This window comes from Lissotriton helveticus, chromosome 7 (assembly GCF_964261635.1).
Source record: "Lissotriton helveticus chromosome 7, aLisHel1.1, whole genome shotgun sequence".
NCBI lineage: Eukaryota > Metazoa > Chordata > Amphibia > Caudata > Salamandridae > Lissotriton > Lissotriton helveticus.
The window spans coordinates 138,445,694-138,465,512 of NC_136068.1; the positions used below are offsets into that span (position 1 = coordinate 138,445,694).

The following is a 19,819-nucleotide window of genomic DNA, read 5'->3' on the forward strand; positions in this document are numbered from 1 at the left end:
CTGTGTTATGTATCAGTGGCATATGTCTTTGTCGGTGGTACTTTTAGTGTTGTGTACCTCTCTGTCTTCTCTGCCAGTGACTCTGTGTGTTGGTGGTTTTATGTGTGTATGTATGAGTGACACCACAGGTGTCAAAGCAGTTCTATAATATGCCTAATAAATATGTTAGCTTTCACCCACGATAATGTAAAGCATAACAAAAAAATTATAAGATCCCAAGGGCGAGACTTATTGGCTATGCCAGTGCTAGTTTAAATATAGCACCTGCATATAAATACAATGCTATGACCGACCAACCGACACAGGCAGATACACAGCAGATCCAAAAACTTGAGTAATTTTGGGGGAGTTTTTTTATATAGCTCAAACTAGACCAGAGAAATTGGGTATCAGAGCGCTTTACATAGCACCATTTTCGTTACACAAGGACACATTCATTTTTCTTGGGCACATTGAGATTAAGTGATTTGCCAAGAATCACAGGATGTTAAGCGTTGTAGCTGAGACTCGAACCCGGTTCCCCAGCTTCGATGTCGCTTGCTTTAGCCGTAAGGCTACATCCTCTCCCAAATAATCCCAAGTAATCAGGTAGAGACATGATTAGATGCTGTGAGACATGTAAGGACCATTTCCAAGTTGTATGGTACAGAGTGTGGGAATATTGGGTCCAGAATTACAGTTTGCAGTCAGTATTCCTGCCTGGTACTGGGCAAATACAACTCTTCAGGTCTGGAATGAGGACTAACATGTGAGCTTTAGAATTACCACATCCTTTTGATGATATCACCCCCCCCTTGAGTGCTTCCCTAAGGTTGCGCTATTGGGTTACGTCAAGAAGGTGCCAGCAGAGATGTGCAGGCTGACGGTGATTCTCCTCTTGCTTGCCCAGTGCAGGGTTGCGATGAAATGGGGTGGACCTGCATTGCCGCTAGCGCCTGATTGGCTTAAAGATGCAGCGTTTTGCCAAGACCAACTCGCTGCTTTTTGGGAACTCATGCCCATACGCTCCCAGCCCAAGGATATATGGCTTCCTGAACAGTATCTATACACCCAAGCTGCTGCGGTGGAGTCTGAACAAACTGATGCAGAATCTGTGCCTGCAGCTACAGTGGGTACTGTGTATTTATAATATACCTCTAACTGCCTTCTAACAGCTGTATTGTATATTTTATCGCATGATATGGGTCCCTGCCCAGCTAACATACTCGCCAATTATAACAACCCCTTGCAGCTACTCTTTTCTTTCTTTCCCCAGATCCCTCAACCCCCCTTCCCCCTCTCCTCTGTTTGGTCTTTATAGTGGACTGTTAAAACCAATTATTGATAATATATATGCAGTTCTGTACATCATTGCCAATATTGTACCTGTTGGGCTCTGTATAGTGCCCTTGTGTTTTTTATTGGAAAACTTTATGAAATTAATTCATAAAAATAGAATTATCACATCCTTTCTGCAAGTTCTTCACGAACTAGGAGCATGTTTCATCACAATTTCCACCGAGTAAACGAAGAAGTACTTATGAAGTTTAAGTCCACACTTGATAAACATGTACTGGTGTGGGGTGGTGTCTCTGCAGTGATATCATTTCCCACAGCGTGTATTAGGGCCTCTAAAAATCTATGTACAGGGCAGTAAAGGCAGCAACATACAAGATTGGTACAAGGCACACTCAGGCAAATACAGGCAGGAAGAGACATACTGAAAGAAGCAAGAGTATGCACACACACATATACTTTCCCTCTATCTCTCTGAAAGTAGACACATACAGTCAATGACACAATACAGTCAATGACACAAATACAGTCAATGACACAAATGTGCAAAGACAGAATCTCACTGACTTGTGAGTGACTTTGACTGAGACCCACTGGCCTTTCAGAAGCATCAGCCAGCCAGGAAATCTCTGGATTTGCCATATAAAGTAATCTGCCTCTCAGAACTCAGGAAGTACTCTCACCCATAGTGACACTAGCACTGATGAAATATATAGAGGGTGCAATATACAAGGATCAGTGAACACAACTATCCACACAATGAGTAGGTGGATCATAGTGATGCACCTATAGACACCCACAGACTGGCACACACATATTAGTGCAGACAGACACGTACATACAGTTGGCAGTACACATACTGCAACACAGACTCTTAAACAGAAACTTCAACACACATATGTACATGACACACAAAAACAATTGTTCTTTACCTGAGATATTCCTAGATTTGCTCAAAAAACTGTAGCGCTCACACGGGTTTGCACTCTTGCTGACTGCTGTCCAATCGTAAGCAGGCCCCCTCACTCGACACCCTATTCAGGAGAACAAATTACAACAGGTTAAGGAGGAAACAGGCAAGTAGTACTTTGTGGCACCTGTTAAATGATATTTTTTTTAACTGAGATGGCCCCATGAACACACCCCTAACCTGCCCCTGTAGCCTCAAGGAGGAGAAGGTATCACTGGCACATGCCCACTGTGTCGGGGGAATATTTACTAAGACTCCAGTCATATTGACTGCAACTTATGAACCAAAGACATGTGTCCATCTCCACAGAAGGCAAAGGGAGTGTGAACTTCCTTGCTGAAATGTGATGAAGTCAGCTACGCTTGTTACATCCTCCCTTAGCCAAGAATGAACTGACTGGACTTATCTCTATCGGTCCCAGGGAAGAAAAAATGTGTTTTCCCTTTAAGTGTCTGCTGGAACCCATTGAATGCCTTCATCGCCTCATAGTCCAATGATATGAATACTGGTGGCCGCCATTTTCCTAGGATCCAAAGAGATTAACAATAAATGCTCAGCAGTTCCATACTTACATTATCTGTGCAGGATGGAATCTGCTTTGTGTGGTGTTGTATCTTACCAGAAGAAGATGAGTGGGTTGCTCAGAGCGCTCACAATTTAGACCAGCCAAGTGGCAGGTCTACCTAGGCAGAGTCAAGATAGGAGACCCTGATGCAGAGGTCTCTGCCCATGAGTTTGTGAATAGCATTTTGTAGCATGTGAGCAGTCCTGCTGTAGTACTAGATACATACTACAAAATGTAGTTTGTGAATATGGCTCTAAGCGTTTAATTATTAAATCAAATTATTAGTTTAAAAAAGTGGTAACAGGACCGGAGGCAAAGAGAGTCACAGTTTATTTTGCCGCTTTTCATATGAATCAAACAATAGCAAGGCAAAATGCATGTAGGTACAAATGAGGTGCCAGCTCTGATCTTGTGAAGCATGTTCCTGATTAAGGGCCTAATTCAGAGTTCGTCAGACGGTTTGCTTCGTCACAAATGTGACGGATTGCAAGTGCCATTGCATATAATGCACCTGTAATACGGCGGAAGGGATATCCATTATGTTTGTGACGCAGTAACCCGTCCGCCGAACTATAAATCAGGTCCCAACTCTCCAAAGCTGCTGCCACTGACTGAAGACACTGGAAAGCAAATTACCTCCCGAGACTGAGCCTTTCATAAGTAAATCACAAACAAATGCAACAGGTTAAAACTGAAAGATCATTACACACTTCTATCTCCATAAGAGGGCAAAAATAACTTCACAGCATGGCATGATTGATAAGAAATCTCTCATATTAAATAGTATTGCCTTGAAACAGTACCATATAGATTATCTCCATGCAGAGCCAATAATAATAAATAACCCTCAGTCCATTCATAGTTAACTTGCAGTGCGCATAGATCCATATTATCAATAGGCCTGTGCAATAGCAGAAAATAAAGAAATCTAGGAAGAGTGGCCTTAGAAGAGCCTGACCTGTACTTGAGCGTAGGAGTTATGTTATGTTATGTTATTTGGACTAATAAAGCGCACTATAACTCCACGGGTATCCTGGCACTGACTTACACTTACAATAGCCCTACTATACGCATATGTTACTATGTGGATATCACTCACTAGAGATAATGAAGATCTGAAGTATACTTTTGGGAAGATCCAAGTTGTAAGCCTTTTCCTAAACTGTAAAAGATCTTCTATCTATCTAAGACTAGGCAGAAGTCCATTCTAGAGCCGAGTGGCTGCAGAGCTAAAGGCTCTTCCTCCATACTTTGTTCGTCTAAACCTAGACACGTCAACCAGGTTAGCTGATGATGAGCGAAGGCTTCTGGTTGTGGGTTCAGGAGTGGGGCTGACATGACATGGAAGAGCCCATTAGTGGGTTTTCTCATCAGAAGATATATCATTTACTCCCACCCTTCCCCAGCTCAGAACAGTTCAGTACAGTTCATCACGCACTCGTCTGAGAAATTGATCCTGCTTTGCCAGGGGTTTCATTAGGGATGGGAGATCTTACCATAGTCCAAAGGCTCGCTGGGCATACGTGGAGCTGGAAGTTCTGGAGACGTCCAGCCCAACCCAGGAGGCTTGTCTGTTTTGTCCTTTTCCAGAACTGAAATTGCTTGTACCTGAAAAAGTAATGAATCATTGGACTGAGACAGGAAGAAAAGGATAAATAATTTCTAAATCACTGGTGAAGATAAAACACCAGGACATGAAGCAACACTGAGCACAAGACAACTCTTGGTTTAACATTCTTCGTATAATCCATTTTCAGTTGTAAGCAAAACAAATGTCAATGTGGTTCACAACTGATTATTAAATGGTTCAAAGTCGGGAAACATAGCTCCTGGATTGTTAGACAAATATGTGGTGCGGTGCATTGAGTAAGGTGAGTTTCTGGTTGAGTACAAAAATATCCCCCAAAAGCTTCCCAACAGAGGCACAGTCATCACTACTCTATACTGTGCCTGATGCAAACCACTTGGAGCATAGAAACAATTAAAAAATGAAACCGTGAGTTCATAATATGATCTCGTTAGATATTCAGTTACTGGTCAGAGTTCACTCTGTGTGCATACCAATCTTCCTTTTAAAAAATATATTTTTATTTGGTGCATGATTTCAAAATTGCATATATCACATTCCAATTTTCAAGCAATTTACCAGTTCAGCGAAGAAAACATGCATATATTAGATCACCATCAGCCTGATTCATGAAAAAGGGAATCTGCGATTCTCAAATAGCGATTAACAGCGAATCGCAATTAGAAAAGCGCAGATCGGCATTCATCATAGTTTGCGAGAAAAAAAAGCGAATCGCTCCCGGCCGCAAAAAGCGTTAGCGATTTACTAAAATCGCAGAAAAATCGCAATTACCCTCAAAATCCGTGACGCTTTAGCGATATCGCTATTAGCGAGATCGCTATTTGCGCGATCGAAAAATACGATCTTGCTAGTAGCGAGATCGCTAAAACGGGAAGTCGCTTTTCGAGCACAGTGATGACATCACAACCAGGAAGCAGGCAGTTCCCACCCCCATTCAGTACTGTTAGACTGATCTCGAGGCTGCAGCTGAACTGAGCTCCTACCAGGACACTTCCAAACCTGCTAATCCCACCCATTAGTGACTGCAGCAATGTCAGAGGAGCCAGCACCAGGGCCCAGGGACCCCGGGCGCAAGAGGAGGCTTAAGTTCTCCGAACAGGAGTTGGAGCACCTCATCGAGGGAGTGGTTGAGAACCACTCCAAACTATTTGGGAAGGACTCCAGGAGGGTGCCGGAGATGGAGAGACGTCGTATCTGGCTAGGGATAGCTGCTAAAGTGAACGCTGTGGGCGTGACACACAGGTCACTGGATGAGCTGAAGAAGCGGTGGTACGACCTCCGAGGTCGTGCCAAGGAGAGGGTGGCAGAGAGGCTGGGCGAGACCCAGTCTACTGGGGGCGGAGATCCAACAGTCCCTCCCAACACCCCCATGGAGGACCGCGTGGAGGACACTCTGGAGCCAGAGGCGTGCATAGGGGTCGTCAATCTGGACTCATCCCGACCCAGCCAAGACAGCCAAGGTAAGTGGCATGCGACTGCGACCCTGTCCCCTAACAATGGCCATGGCCCTATAGCCTCCCATATTCATCCCAAGTCATGCAAACCATGCACATTAGGTCATGCCCAAAAGCATTGTGGGACATGTAGTCTGCCCACAATGTATAAGAGCCCCAATGCAGCCTCACATGTCCCAAAGTACGCAATGCCAAAGCCAGGCAGGGAATGTCATCCAGCATGCATGTAGCAACTGCACGTGTGACAGATACATGCAATTAATGTACGTCCCATTCCCCCCACAGTTGGCGCAGACAACAGCAGCGACAGCGACAGGCTGTTCATTGATGATGCACGAGAGGATGCCGAGGAGGTGCCAACACCGACACTTCCTGCACCATCAGGCGCTGCACCTCTCCCCGCAGCCAGGGCTACACCAACTGCGCCAGCACCATCCGGCGCAGCACCTCTCCCCACAGCCAGGGCAACACCAACTGCGCCAGCACCATCCGGTGCAGCACCTCTCCCCACAGCCAGGGCAAGACCAACTGCGCCAGCACCATCCGGCGCAGCACCTCTCCCCACAGCCAGGGCAAGACCAACTGCGCCAGCACCATCCGGCGCAGCACCTCTCCCCGCAGCCAGGGCAAGACCAACTGCGCCAGCACCAACCGGCGCAGCACCTTTGACAACCACAACTCCACCACCAGCTGGACCATCTACATCTGGTGCAGCTACTCTGGTGACAGTGCGCACACCCACTGTGGGCAGCCAGCAGAGCAGGCATGGCAGGGATCGCCAGCAGAATACAGCACGCAGCGGCAGGAGGGGGATGGCTGTGCGCGTGCCAGGCCTGAGCATTGAGCGGCACATGCTACGCATACACCAACTGCAGGCACGACGGCAAGGGGCTATTCAGCTGCAGCTAAACAACATTGGCCGCAATGTGGCCAATGTGGGTGTGAATATTGAGCGCATGACGACAGCCCTGGAGGCCAACACTGCTGCACTCATATCGCAGCGCAACTCCGCCCGCCGCCGCCACCGGCAGCTTCTTACGCGGCTGTCAGCCTACACCCTCTCAAACTATATAATCGGGAATGCCACCTCCCAGCTATCACGACGGTCCCTGGCGCAGCAGCAGCAGCTGATCCAATGCGTTGAGGATGTTGGACGAGTGTTGGAGCAGGTCACCACTGTCGTGCTGGCACTCCATCCTAATGGGCCAGGCAATGGGGGGGGGGACGACACCAGTGAGGGCGCCTCTAGTGTCAGCAGCCTGTCTGCCTCACTGGTTGGCGTGTTACGCCGCAGCACCAGGCCCACTGCAGGGACACGTGCCGTCCCAGAGCAAGAGCCAGAGAGGTGTTTGGGTGTAGCGCGCCGGAGGCGCAATTGAGTTACATGTACATTGGCTGGGACATGCTGCTGATACAAGCATGTCCAGTGTTTTGTTAGGAGCAGTATGGCGCAATACTGCTAGCATTTGATGAATGGAGACATAACATTATTATTGTGCATTTAACAATAATATTTATTCCTGCATCATACATCTGCCTCCTGTCATTATTTCCATTGGCATGCAAATGTGATTTGTTGGGTGAGGGGGGTGGGTCCATTAGAAACTGTTCATTGTGATATGGTTGCGGCGTCTGTGTCCTTCAGCTGGGTTCTCCCCGCGTGCATGACGCACATGTGCAGGTGGCCGGTCGTCCCCTTCCGACTCACTGCCAGAGATCTCTACAGGTATCCTGCGCTTGGTAGCAATGTTGTGTAGTATTGCACACACAGCCACAATGCGGCAGCACACATCAGGACTATAGTACATGGCCCCACCAGTCTTGTGCAGTATGCGGAATCTGCTTTTCAGTAGCCCAAATGCCCGCTCTATGCAATTCCTTGTGCGTATGTGCGCTACATTGTAACGCCTTTGCTGTGGTGTCGCAAGGTTGAGGTATGGGGTGAGGAGGTATTCACGGAGGGCGTAGCCACTGTCACCTGCATGAGAGGAGCAGAGGGTGAGTGCCTGTGCAGCGCAGATACTACATCACAGTGTGACATTGTGGGGCAAGTGTACTTACCAAGTAGGTGTCCTTCACCAAAGTCTCCCCTGGCCAGTCGTGTGTGGAGGCCGCTGTGCCGGAAAATAAAGGAGTCATGTGTACTCCCCGGGTACTGTCCTACAATGTCCGTGATGTATGACTTAGCATTGCAGACCATCTGGATGTTGAGGGAGTGGTAGGACTTGCGATTGCGGTACATGTACTCCGTTGCAGCTGGTGGGCATATGTGGACGTGAGTACAGTCAATGCATCCTATCACATGTGGGAACTGCGCAACATTGTAGAATTGCTGCTTGGTCACATCCAAATCCTGTTGGCTGTTGGGAAATTTGATGTGCTGGTGTAGCTGGGTCAGCATTGCGTCAAGGAAACTGTGTATGCAGCGGGACATGGTGGGCTGGGATATCCCCCCAGCAGCTGCAACTATCCCCTGGAAGCTCCCGGAGGCCAGGAGGTGCAGGCTACACAATACCTGCACATGTGTAGGCACGGCATTGGTCCGCCTTGTTGGGTGCTGCATCAGGGGGTCAAGGTCCTGTATTAGCTTGATAATCATTGCCCCATTCAGGCGGTACTTGGCATATATCTGCTCTCTGGTTTGGCCCAGCAGGGTGACCCGCTGGCGGAATATCCTCTCCTGGATTCGGCATCTCCTCCGTGCTGCTCGCTGTAGCCTTCGCCGCCTGACTACCATGTACAGTCCTGGCATTGTGAAACTCCTAATGCTGCTGCTGCATCTCCTTATGTGTGATTGGTCAGGCCTGCATCTGTTTCTGATTGGGCAACGGTTTTTCAAAAAAAAAAATTCCATGGCTTTGATGGTTACCACCTGCTTTGGGTTGTCCTTAATTTGCGCCTAGCAATTAGCGATTTTGGCCTATTTCTCTATTAGCGATTTTTCATGAATACCGATTGCGATTGTATTGCGCAATCGCTATTTTATTCCGATTCGCTAATGCTTTCCTGCCGGAATTCTCCGAATCTTTTAGCGAATGCGCAAAATCTGTGATGAATGCCGATTTTGTGAATTGCGCTCGCAATAGCTTTTTCGCAGCTATTGCGAGCGCAATTTCGCTTCATGAATCAGGCTGTAAGTTCTGAATTACACGTGCCAATCAGATAAACAATTGCAAGAAAAGAACATATATTAAATCAGCAACATTTCCTCATGCACAATTGTATTAATTTATTTGCACCCTCTCCCAGCCGCAGAAGTTAGGCACACACTTATCATCAGTGTATAGAGAAGAAGAAAATAGATAAAACAATAGATAAATAAAACGATAGGTTGGAGATGGATTTGGTGCTCCCTCTACCTCTCGAGCCAAATAGTCCGTGGTTCCCAGATTTTTAGGCCTTTCGAGCACGACCGCAACCCACTTTTATCATAAATAGCTTTTTCAAAGTTGTTGTTTGCCAACAAACGTGATAACCATTGATGATAGCCTGGGGGGATAGATCTAGCCAAGCTGAAGCTAGGCAAAGTCGAAAACACAGCCATGCCTATGAAAAACAAATGTTCTCCTGGCTTCCCTTTGAGTTCCTGGTCCATACCAAGACCGATCAGGGAAGAAGAAGGAGAAACATCCCTCCCTAACAACTCCTTAAAAACATTTGCAATCTCTTGTTTTAGATTGTTTAGAGCATCGCAGGAGGCAAACATGTGGTTGAGATCCGCCTGATACAGAGAACACCTGGGGCAAAAAGTCCCTCTCCCTGTCCCCCTTTAAGAAATCTTTTTCGGGGTGTAATAAAGTGAGAAGCAGGATTTAGAATGCTGACCTTGGAGCCGCGCCGGAATTACCAGTCTGTGCGCTAGCTCAGTTGAATGGAAAAATAAGTCTTCAGAAATACTAATTTCCTCTTTCCATTTAATGGCACGTGTATTCAGATCATCCGGCATTAATCAGTTAAAAGAGTCATACACAGCTCCAATAGGTGGTGGTGGATTCTTTCTCAAGTTATCTATAATAGGGTTATTAACAAATCCTGATGGGCCGCCACCTTTTTTTGCTGAGAAAATCACGTATTTGTAGAAGTCCCTCCAATCTAATTCATAACGTTCTTTGAGATTTTCAAAAGAGACTATATCAGTTAGAGAATAAAAATCGCTGAGCTTAGACAGAACTTTGTCGTGCCACTTTTTAATTATTAAGGGCCCGATGTAGGTAAATCTAATTTACCACTTCTAAAATACCGAATCATACCGATTCGGTATTTTAGAAGTGGTAAATTAGAGGGGGGGAGATGGGCCAGATGTAGGTAGGGTTTTACCGGTCGGTAACGGCCGAATTCGGCCGTTACCGACCGGTAAAAGGAATTTGAGATGTAGGGGGCAGAATCGGTAAATTTACCGTTCGGTAAATTTACCGATCGGTAATTTTACCGAATCTGTAAATATACCGGTCGGTAAATTTACCGACCGGTATATTTACAGAATCTGTAAAATCGATATGTAGGTGGGACTCTTATGAGTCCCACAAGGCCTAAGAAATCGGTATTTTACCATCAAATTCAATTTGATGGTGAAATACCGATTCAGGTGTGCATGCACATGTGTGCATGCACACCTGTGCCATATGACAGGCAGACCTGCCCTTAGGGCAGGTATGCCTGCCATATGGCCCCCGAACCTTTTTTGGGGGTGCTAGAGGGTGTCAAAGTGACACCCCCTGCACCCTTGCCAAAAATCGGTATTTACCGATCGGTAAATACCGACCGGTAATGCCCCATTCATTCCTATGGGCTTCAAAGCCCATAGGAATGAATGGAGCATTACCGGTCGGTATTTACCGAATCGGTAAATACCGACTTTTAAAGAATCGGTAAATCCACATCTGGATTTACCTACATCTCGGTACTTCATATTTACCGACTCTTAAATACCGAATCGGTAAAATTCGGTATTTAAGAGTCGGTAAATATGATTTACCTACATCTGGCCCATAGGTATTTCAGAATCTGTAAATACCGAATCTGTAAGATTCGGTATTTACCGATTCTGTAAATACCGAATCGGTATCCCCCATTGATTCCTATGGGCCTTGAAGCCCATAGGAATCAATGGGGAATACCGAATCGGTATTTACCGATTCGGTAATTACCGATTCCTGCAAGGGTGCAGGGGGTGTCACATTGACACCCTCTAGCACCCCAAATACAGGCATGTGTGCCATGTGGCACACATACATGCCCTAAGGGCATGTCTGTGTGTCACATGGCGCAGGTGTGCATGCACACATGTGCATGCACACCTGCATTCGGTATTTTACCACCCAATTGGATTGGGTGGTAAAATACCGACTCCTAAAGGCCTGTGGGACTCAGAAGAGTCCCACCTACATCTGGAAGGTACCGAATCGGTAAAAATACCGATTCGGTATTTTACAGATTCTGTAAATTTACCGATTCGGTAAATTTACAGAATCTGTAAAATCTGGCCCTCTACATCTCAAGATGCCAAATACCGGTCGGAAACGGTCGAATTCGGCCATTTCCGACCGGTATTTGCCACCTACATCGGGCCCTAAGTCTTTAAACATTTCCGGCAGGTTAGGATTATTATAGATCGGTGTATAATAATTCAGGCGACCCAATCCTAGCATTTTGCGAGCCAATTTCATAGTTCTGAAACCACCGACCAGCGTCTTGAAGCGTACTTTCTTATAATGAATGGGAATCGTTCAAGAACCTCCAAATCTATCCCCATGCGTCTTTGCCCATTATAAGTTCAATGGGTGCAGGTATATCCTCAAGTGGATTATCTATTAGCTTATAAGAAATAAGAGTAAGGTTATACAAAAGAGTGGTTGCCCAATAATAAAATCTTATATTTGGTAGAGCCAACCCACCCCTTTCTTTGGCAGAGAGAGATATTTATACGCTCTTCTGGGCTTTTCATATGCCCAGATAAAACGAGAAAACAAATCTTCTATCTTTTTCAAACAGGTATTACTCAATTCTAGCGGGATTGCTCTTATAAAGTACAAGAATTTGGGAAAAACAGCATTTTAGTTATATTACATCTACCTATTATCGATAAATGTAAATTATGTAATCTAACTAATTCAGATTTGGTTTTGTCTATCAAGGGGTGAATATTACCATCCACAATATTTTCTACACTGGCCATAATATCTACTCCAAGATACGTAGCCTTTTCTACCGGTCTGGTGTCATTGCCCATACTAACATTCTTACAGATGATTTGGGTTTTAGATTGATTAAGGGAATAACCCGATAATTGTTCAAATCTTGCCGCTTCTGCTTCAACCTCAGCCATAGATGTTCCAGGATTAGAAGTTACCAAAGCAATATCGTCGGCATAAGCCAATACCTTAGTTTCCCACCCATGGGAAATGATGGGGCTAATATTTCGATTAGCCTCCAGATGTCGTAGGAAGGAATCTATATATAGTGCGAACAAGAGAGGTGAGCTCGGGCATCCCTGTTGGGTACCTCTAGTTATTTTTAAAGTATCTGTAAGGGCTCCATTTAAAAATTGTTTTGCGTTAGGCTGAAACTAAAGCATCGTGAATGCCTGTATAAATCCTTGGACTATTACGACCCTTGACAGGGTCTCCCATAAATAAGGCCAGGAGACCCTATCAAAGGCCTTTTCAGCATCAAGTAAGATAAGTGCTTTTGGATCCCTGGAGATGTGGGCGGCATCAAAGAGTAAAATAGTTCTTGTAATGTGGTCTATGGTGCTGCGTCCTGGGATAAATCCATGTTGCCTAGGTGATATTACGTTATGGATTACCCCCAGCTAATCGAATAGCTAAGATTTTAGAATACATCTTGCTGTCTGCATTTATCAGGGTTATAGGGCGATAAGAGGCAGGGTCTAACGCTGTTTTGTGCTTTTTCAAGAAAACAATAATTTTTGCCTGAGACCACAATTCGGGTGGTCTCCCCCCCAATCTTCGTGTGGAAATAACATGAGGGTAGCTATGTTTGAGACAGAAAACACTATGTGGCTCCATCATCTCTGTATAGATATCACACTTTGGATAGATGCCACTGTTTAAGTACCTAGGTAGCTACTACTCCACTAGTAAGGTTGACTTTATGTAGACATGTTCTTCGGTAAGGTGCCATTCTGCGTAACTATGATGACGGTACATTAGAGTTACCACCTTTACTGTTTTTTACCCAATAGTTGTTTTTCACAGTTTAGGTCAATGTGCCAAGTTGGTCCGACGTCAATCTTTAGATGAATAAGGTGTGTGATTCAGATAGCACCTGTTCTGAGACTATCTTACAGTGAGTGGAAAGCTAATATTTACTTACCTGTAAGAGTAGTTTTGCAACTTGATATCGTACACAACTGTATGCTGTGCATATGATTACTAGTGGACGCTGATTGGAAATGTCTGTAAGAAAAACTCATGTGTGACATCAAGACACAATTCTGACTTGCTCCAAGCTTGCCACCGCTTCAGATTTGCTTTTGCACCAACATTATATGAATATGCCTTTTATGTGTGGGTCCTAATGCTCATGTTCCTGGTGGTGGCTAGGTGTATTGCATGTGAAACTATGCTGTTTCAAGATGCAAACCAGTTGCTACAGTTAGGTAACTAATTCCTTTAAAAACATGAATCAAGCATATATTCACCAGCCGTGCTGCTTTGCAAACAGTAGCAAATAGTTTTATGGTGGAGATGGGTTAACAGTTGAAATAGTTTTGTATGAATTCTTAACCAATGCTTACCCACCTGTTAATTTCTTCTTGCAGTGATGTCACTACAATATTATGCCATAAAGATGTATCTAAAACTTCACATTGCAGCTCTGCACACTTTTTACGGAATGATTGGCCTAGATGGAGCAGTTGAGCCCTATGTTTTGCTTGGGTGCACCTTTGGTCTAAGCTATAAAGGGTTTAGATGCAAAGTAAGCTTCCTCTTGGTATAATCAGTTTTGTAAAATGGAACCCCTATATTAGTGAAGATGTGGGGAACTAACAGCTGCTTACACTTTTGTATCATTCTTTGCTTTTCCAAACAGCGCATTACAGGTCTCCACACATCCAGTATGAGAAAGTTCTGATAAGCGCTGCTTTGTGGATTGTGAATAAAGTAGGTAACTCAATGGACTCGTTGACATGAAAATTTGATGTAACCTTTGGTATAGCCTCGGGTGCATATATGAAAGCACCTTTAATAGTGATGGCCTTCAGCTCAATACTCTTCTTGAAGGCACATTGGCAATGAGAAAGGCAATTTTAAGTAGAGCATGCTTAATATCAGCATTTTGATTGATGAATGATAGTCCCATGAGTCTGTGCAGCAGTAAGTTCAGATCCAGTTCACTATTGGTAACATCATTTGTAAAACTATTTTCAGGCCTTCCAAAAAGGCATTTTTGAGTTCCATGTGAATAATTTGGATCCAGCAATACTGTGACATTAATAATCTCTGGAGATTAAGTTCAGTGATTGATTTAGCATTTAATTTTTACTGCTTTTGTCATTAAAATTGAATAAACAATTTTAGTTTAAATATTAATTTGTTATCTATTTTCATTATAATGGCAGTGTTACGTCATCTACTGACTTCTCATTTTTTTTTTCTTCATTTTTACTCTTTATTTACATGGCAGACCATATAGACTTCTTTTTTTATTTTCTTTGTCCTTTCCAACACACATACATTATTTTGGCTATTAACTTCATTATCGTCAAACAAACTCATAACCCATACGAATTTTTAGAGATCTGTCCTTCCCATTGTTTACCCGACTCTCAACCATTATACTTCCCTGCCCCATTTGTACTGACTTTGTTCTCAGTTTTTGATGATCCTGTTTTTTTTCATCACATTATTTGTTTATTGAGATGTTTCTGAACCAACATTATGAAATGCCACCCTTTTCTTGATTGCGTGTGAGAGGTAGTTATTGATATCCTGCATCCTGTCATACAGGGGTGATGCACTGCTGTGTTAACACCACACTGCAAACTTCTCGCATTTGTGAGATTAACACTCTAAGCAGTGACGTACAGTCCCTAAGGTCCGATAACATCTTATGTAGGCCACAATCCCATTTTGGCTAATGGAAGTCACTGTCTCCTACCTCGCAAACAATGGAAGTCAACATCTTTCCCGATTTATGCAGAATCATTGACATGTCTGCCACTAGACACAGATGTATTCTGACCTTATCTTTCTTAGAATGGTGAAAGCGCCAAGTCATCCAATTGATTGCGTAGATACCACACTTAACGCAATATTCGTCTATGTTAAATGTCTACCCTTCACCAGGGTAAGGTTAAATAACACATACAGACATACAAGAATAAATAATGTAGTCTGAATTGACGTCCTTTTACCTTATATGTTCATAAGGAAACATCTTGGACGCTCACCTTGACGCACATAATTTATGTCAGACATTCCTAAACTTATGTCAGAAATTCCAATTTCTGATGAGATTTAGTATATAAGGACTGCCCCTTGACCACTTGTCAGTAAAGGTCCTTCATCCTTGACCCAAATTATTGCCTGAGATTCAGACACTGCCAGCACACTTCACAGATGCTACATCTCACCTGAAGCTGATAAAGCCAAGTCTCGGAGGAAGACTGACTGACTGCTACTGCAGCGTGTTTGCCCTTCGCGGGGAACAGTCTTCATGCCTCCGCCGATAAAGACCGCCTTTGCTTGCTGTCAACAAGGTATGCAGTGCCTTTGCCAGCCTTTCATCTACATAAGGATGCATATTTACTTCTTCTCTTTACAAGTACATGGCAACTATTATCAGACAATTTGCAAATTCACTAAAAATAAACTGAAATGCAACTAGTAGTGGTATTGAACTAATAATGCTTTACACCAACCAAACATCTGAGGTACTTTTACTTCTGATGTACGGGGATTAAGACATGCACATCCTCCAACTAGATGTCCTGAGAGATTTGTTGTTCGTCAGCACTGGTATAACATCCTGTAAGATGATTGTCGTGAAGCTATGTCACATCCACTTGCCCCGTCCTCCCTTCTCAGGTCTAGGACTGATATTACTGTTCCATCATTCTTTGGTACCAGGAACTATGTAAAGGAACCTCCTCTATTGTCATCAGGCTTAACATCTCCTTGAATAGGAGTGGTAGGTGGCCCATCTTGTGCACTTTCTTTTGGGAGTAATCTGTTGTGGTCAATGCACTAACTGGATTCAATACTGTGGTTGTATTGTTTCCAGTGTCATTTAACTGAGACTTGAAAATGTCCACTAATTTGCAGGGTATGTGAGTCTTCTCCCTCCTGGGGGGAGGTGGAATGGGGGCACATTGCAACCATTGAGGGTGGGATGTATTACACAGTCATTGTTTTGAGGGCCATGTTCTTATGTTGGAGTCACCCTCTCAATCTCAATTATAAGAGGTATGGGTGTTCAACCAATTTGTTGCAGTACTTATGAATCGGTATAATAAGCAGTTGGTAGGTTCAGTGGAGCTTAGTTCTTGAACATAATGATCTTTACCCCGGGAGTGAGTTACGGCTAGTCAATACTGTTTTCACTAAGGTGTCGAACCCTGTTTTCAAAGTTTTGCAGGTCTCATGTCCCAAAAGAGTTCCCTTGTCAGAACAGAGCATTTCCTCCTCTGAAAGGGAGTTTGGGACACTAACCATGTGGCTTTCAGAGCCAGGATTCTCCTCGCCTTACATGGAACCCCAGTCCCAACATCTGTGTATCGAAGTATGAAGTGTTCCAGAGTAGATTTTCTTACATCTATACTTAGATGATCCCTTGGTACTGAAAAGTTGAAAACTCGGTACTCACACATAATCAATGTATTTACCATAGCCTTCAAAAATTTCAGTTTCATGCCCCATCACCACCAGCATAATCACATACATCCTGTCCCAATCAATTTCCCCTCAAAATAATCACAGTGTTGTCCCCTAAGTATATGCATCATCGAACAACTGTGATTTTTGTTTCTTTTTTGCTCTTTTTCCTGCATTCTTGGAGAGGCTTCGCCTCACTTTTCAGCTGTATCCAAAGTCAGGGTAGAAAAACAACTCTGAAGGTCCTGGTGGGCGTATGGCACGGTGAAGTTGGTCTCGATGTCAAACAATAGTCTAAGTACAGATGCTCCTCAGTCAATGTCCACCCTGATGATGAAATATTTCCAAAAGCGAACACGAAGTAGCTGTAACATTCCCATCTTGTGAATTTATGCAAGATTCTTCCTACAAAACTTTAATTTTAGGGCCAGATGTACGACCTTTACATTTTGTGACTCGCAAATTGCGTCGCTTTGCGACTTGCAAAATGCAATGTACAACAGTGTCACAGACACAGTTGGCGATTCCTGATGGGGTCGCAAATTGCTTGCCTCATTAATATTCATGAGGCAGGTGCTATTTGCGACCCCATTATGAATGGCTAGCACTCCCAGGAATGGTGGCCTGCTGGGGTCAGCATACCACCATTTCTGTGACTGCTCTTTATATAAAGTAGTTTTTTGGGGTTTTTTATGCAGCCAAGGGACCACGGCCTGCTCTTAAAAATATTTTTGCACACGCTCACAAAGGGGAAGGGGGTCCCCTGGGGACCCCTTCCCATTTGCAAGTGGCTTACTATGGTAAACTGCAAGTGTTTTGCGAGAGCAAATGCGGTCGGGAAACAATCCTACATTGCAGTTAGACTCGCTATTAGGAAGGGACGCCCTTGGCACACCCATTCTTAATAGCAAGCCGCAAACCATATTTTGCGAGTCGGTAATAGATTACCGACTCGCATAATAGGGTTTGTAAATGGGGCAGACCAATTTTGCAGTTGCAAACGGGCTGAATTCCCATTTGCGACTGGAAAACACGATCGTACATCTGCCCCTTAATCAGGGAATGGTGGGTCAACACCAAGCTTTCAGGGTAACCACAGACTATGTAATGTATTCTGTCTGACATCTATTGCTGTGTGAAAGAATCCTAGCTGAGTATTTTGGAAATCTGACTTTAAAATGTGCTACCTCGTTCTGACATTGGATAGCTCTGCTTTGACACGCTTTTCATTAATATGGGCAATAACTTTTTATTCTACTGTGCAGAATTAACACATTCTTCTGAGGTCTTAAATGTTGGTTCAATAGCTTTCTTCCAGTGGATTTCAATACTGTGCTGGATTGTAAGGCCAGCTAATAAGCCATGAGTGGGTCTACATGTGGGTGTTCACCCTCTCTGCCTGAAGATGACAATACATGGCACACATGCAGGAGGAACTCACATGACACCATTGTTTGAAGAAAGTAGAAGAAAACGTACCTCGTTACGTGGTTCGAACCGTATTCTATCAGGTACGTGGGGCCGTCCAGGTGCTTCCAGAATGACAGGAGGTTGCTGTGGCCTCTGCTCTCTGGTGTGAATGTGCTCCTTAGGGCTCTCTTCTTTGGTGAAAATAAATTCAAACAGCATTGTTTATAGTCTGCTTCAGATGAATAGCACCAGATTGCACAACCAGAAATTTGTTGACATAGAGTAAAGGCTTTGTTGGCCCGGCTGGTTTTTAAACGTATCACCTGCAGGTTCCACTAAGATATATTCAGTAGGCACTCAACCGATTCATCTACCATACCACACTTCGAATCAAGTGCCAAGGTGCCTTATTACAACCTCTGCAGCCTCACCTAATCCCACATGGGTTCTCACACATAAATTGGCATAAAACTGCTTGGGTCAGCCAACAAAAGTCCTGGCCTTTGTTAATTAAGTCTATAAGGGCTAGGGGTGTGCTTTTATTTAATTTTTGTGGTAACTTTAGAACTAAATTATGCTTTTTAAAGCAGACACCTTTATAATATTGGGCGTGGCACTGACATAACAATTGAAGTAGAATCTGCGGACGAACACAATATCATACACCTGAAACAAGTCCAACCCGAGGGCATGTAACTATCAAACCAAAATGGCTGATGAAAAACAAAATGTTTCAAAAGTACTCAAACTAGCACCAGAAAGCTCTGAACCCAATATAACAAGATTGTATCCTGGGATTCCAGTTAGCCGAGGCCCATTTCACTCACCCTTTGACCAAAATAAGAAGACTATCCAATCCAGGTTAATTGCAACAGTCATACTTAAAGTCATACTTAAATAAGACTGTGAGTTTGAGTTTAAAGTGTGAGTTAAACAGTCTAAACAATTGAGAATAAAAATCCGATACGGCCAAACATAAAACCAACAATCCAGTAGTGGTGAAAAATGTAGTCCTTTACAAAGTAACCCATGTCAGACGACCATCAACCTCACAATAAGCCAAAGAGCTTCAGCAAATCAACCCTAACTAGTGACAACATCCTAAATGCAATTCAGTATAACCCAAGAAAATTAACAGGGGATTGTTTAATCGAACGTAGGTATGGATGTAGTGGCAAGCCTACTAGTCAAAGGCTTGAAGTACAGTTTTGTCATAGTAGCATTGTAATTTATTGCAATAGATAAATAACTATACCCAAGCATGATGTAGTTCCATCAGACAAGCCATGGGGCTCAGTGGTAAGAAAGGATTAAAGTAAGTGAAAAGGAACGGATTTTCCCAGACTTCTCAGCACTGTGGGACAGGTCATAGCAGCGCGTCGCTCATTACTATACAGCCAATGCAGCTTTCTACTGCGGCCACCGCAAGGCATGGAACTTGGCAAAAGGATCACATCAGCGGCATGTTTTCGGCTGAACCTTGAGAAAGTACGGTGTGGGGCAGGGAGGTTCTCTTATATGCTTACGCAAATCACTATCCCTATGTAGGGATTTTACGGACTGAGTTTCTAATCGATTGATGGCTGAATAAGATTATGGATTTCTGCCTGAATGCATGCGGGTAATATGGTGATCTATGGATGCATTGGGTTGTTGTGTATATAAACTGACATATGTGAATACTTATGACCCCTTGAATGCTTGGTGCTAGTTTTATCA

General features: G+C 44.0%; 1 protein-coding gene across 3 annotated transcripts in view; it reads right to left on the reverse strand.

The window, feature by feature from the left end:
* The window catches only part of LOC144768246 (interferon regulatory factor 4-like), a 237,736-nt gene that overhangs the window by 136,344 nt on the left and 81,573 nt on the right, over positions 1–19,819 (reverse strand). For 2 of the 3 annotated variants that reach the window (XM_078651763.1, XM_078651765.1), the window contains 3 exons: positions 18,170–18,291; positions 4,307–4,418; positions 2,208–2,309 (listed from right to left, as the gene is read on the reverse strand). In XM_078651763.1, coding sequence (XP_078507889.1) covers positions 2,208–2,309; positions 4,307–4,418; positions 18,170–18,291 — 336 coding nt within the window. The remainder of the gene's footprint in view (positions 1–2,207; positions 2,310–4,306; positions 4,419–18,169; positions 18,292–19,819) is intronic. The other variant, XM_078651764.1, reaches the window with a different exon arrangement.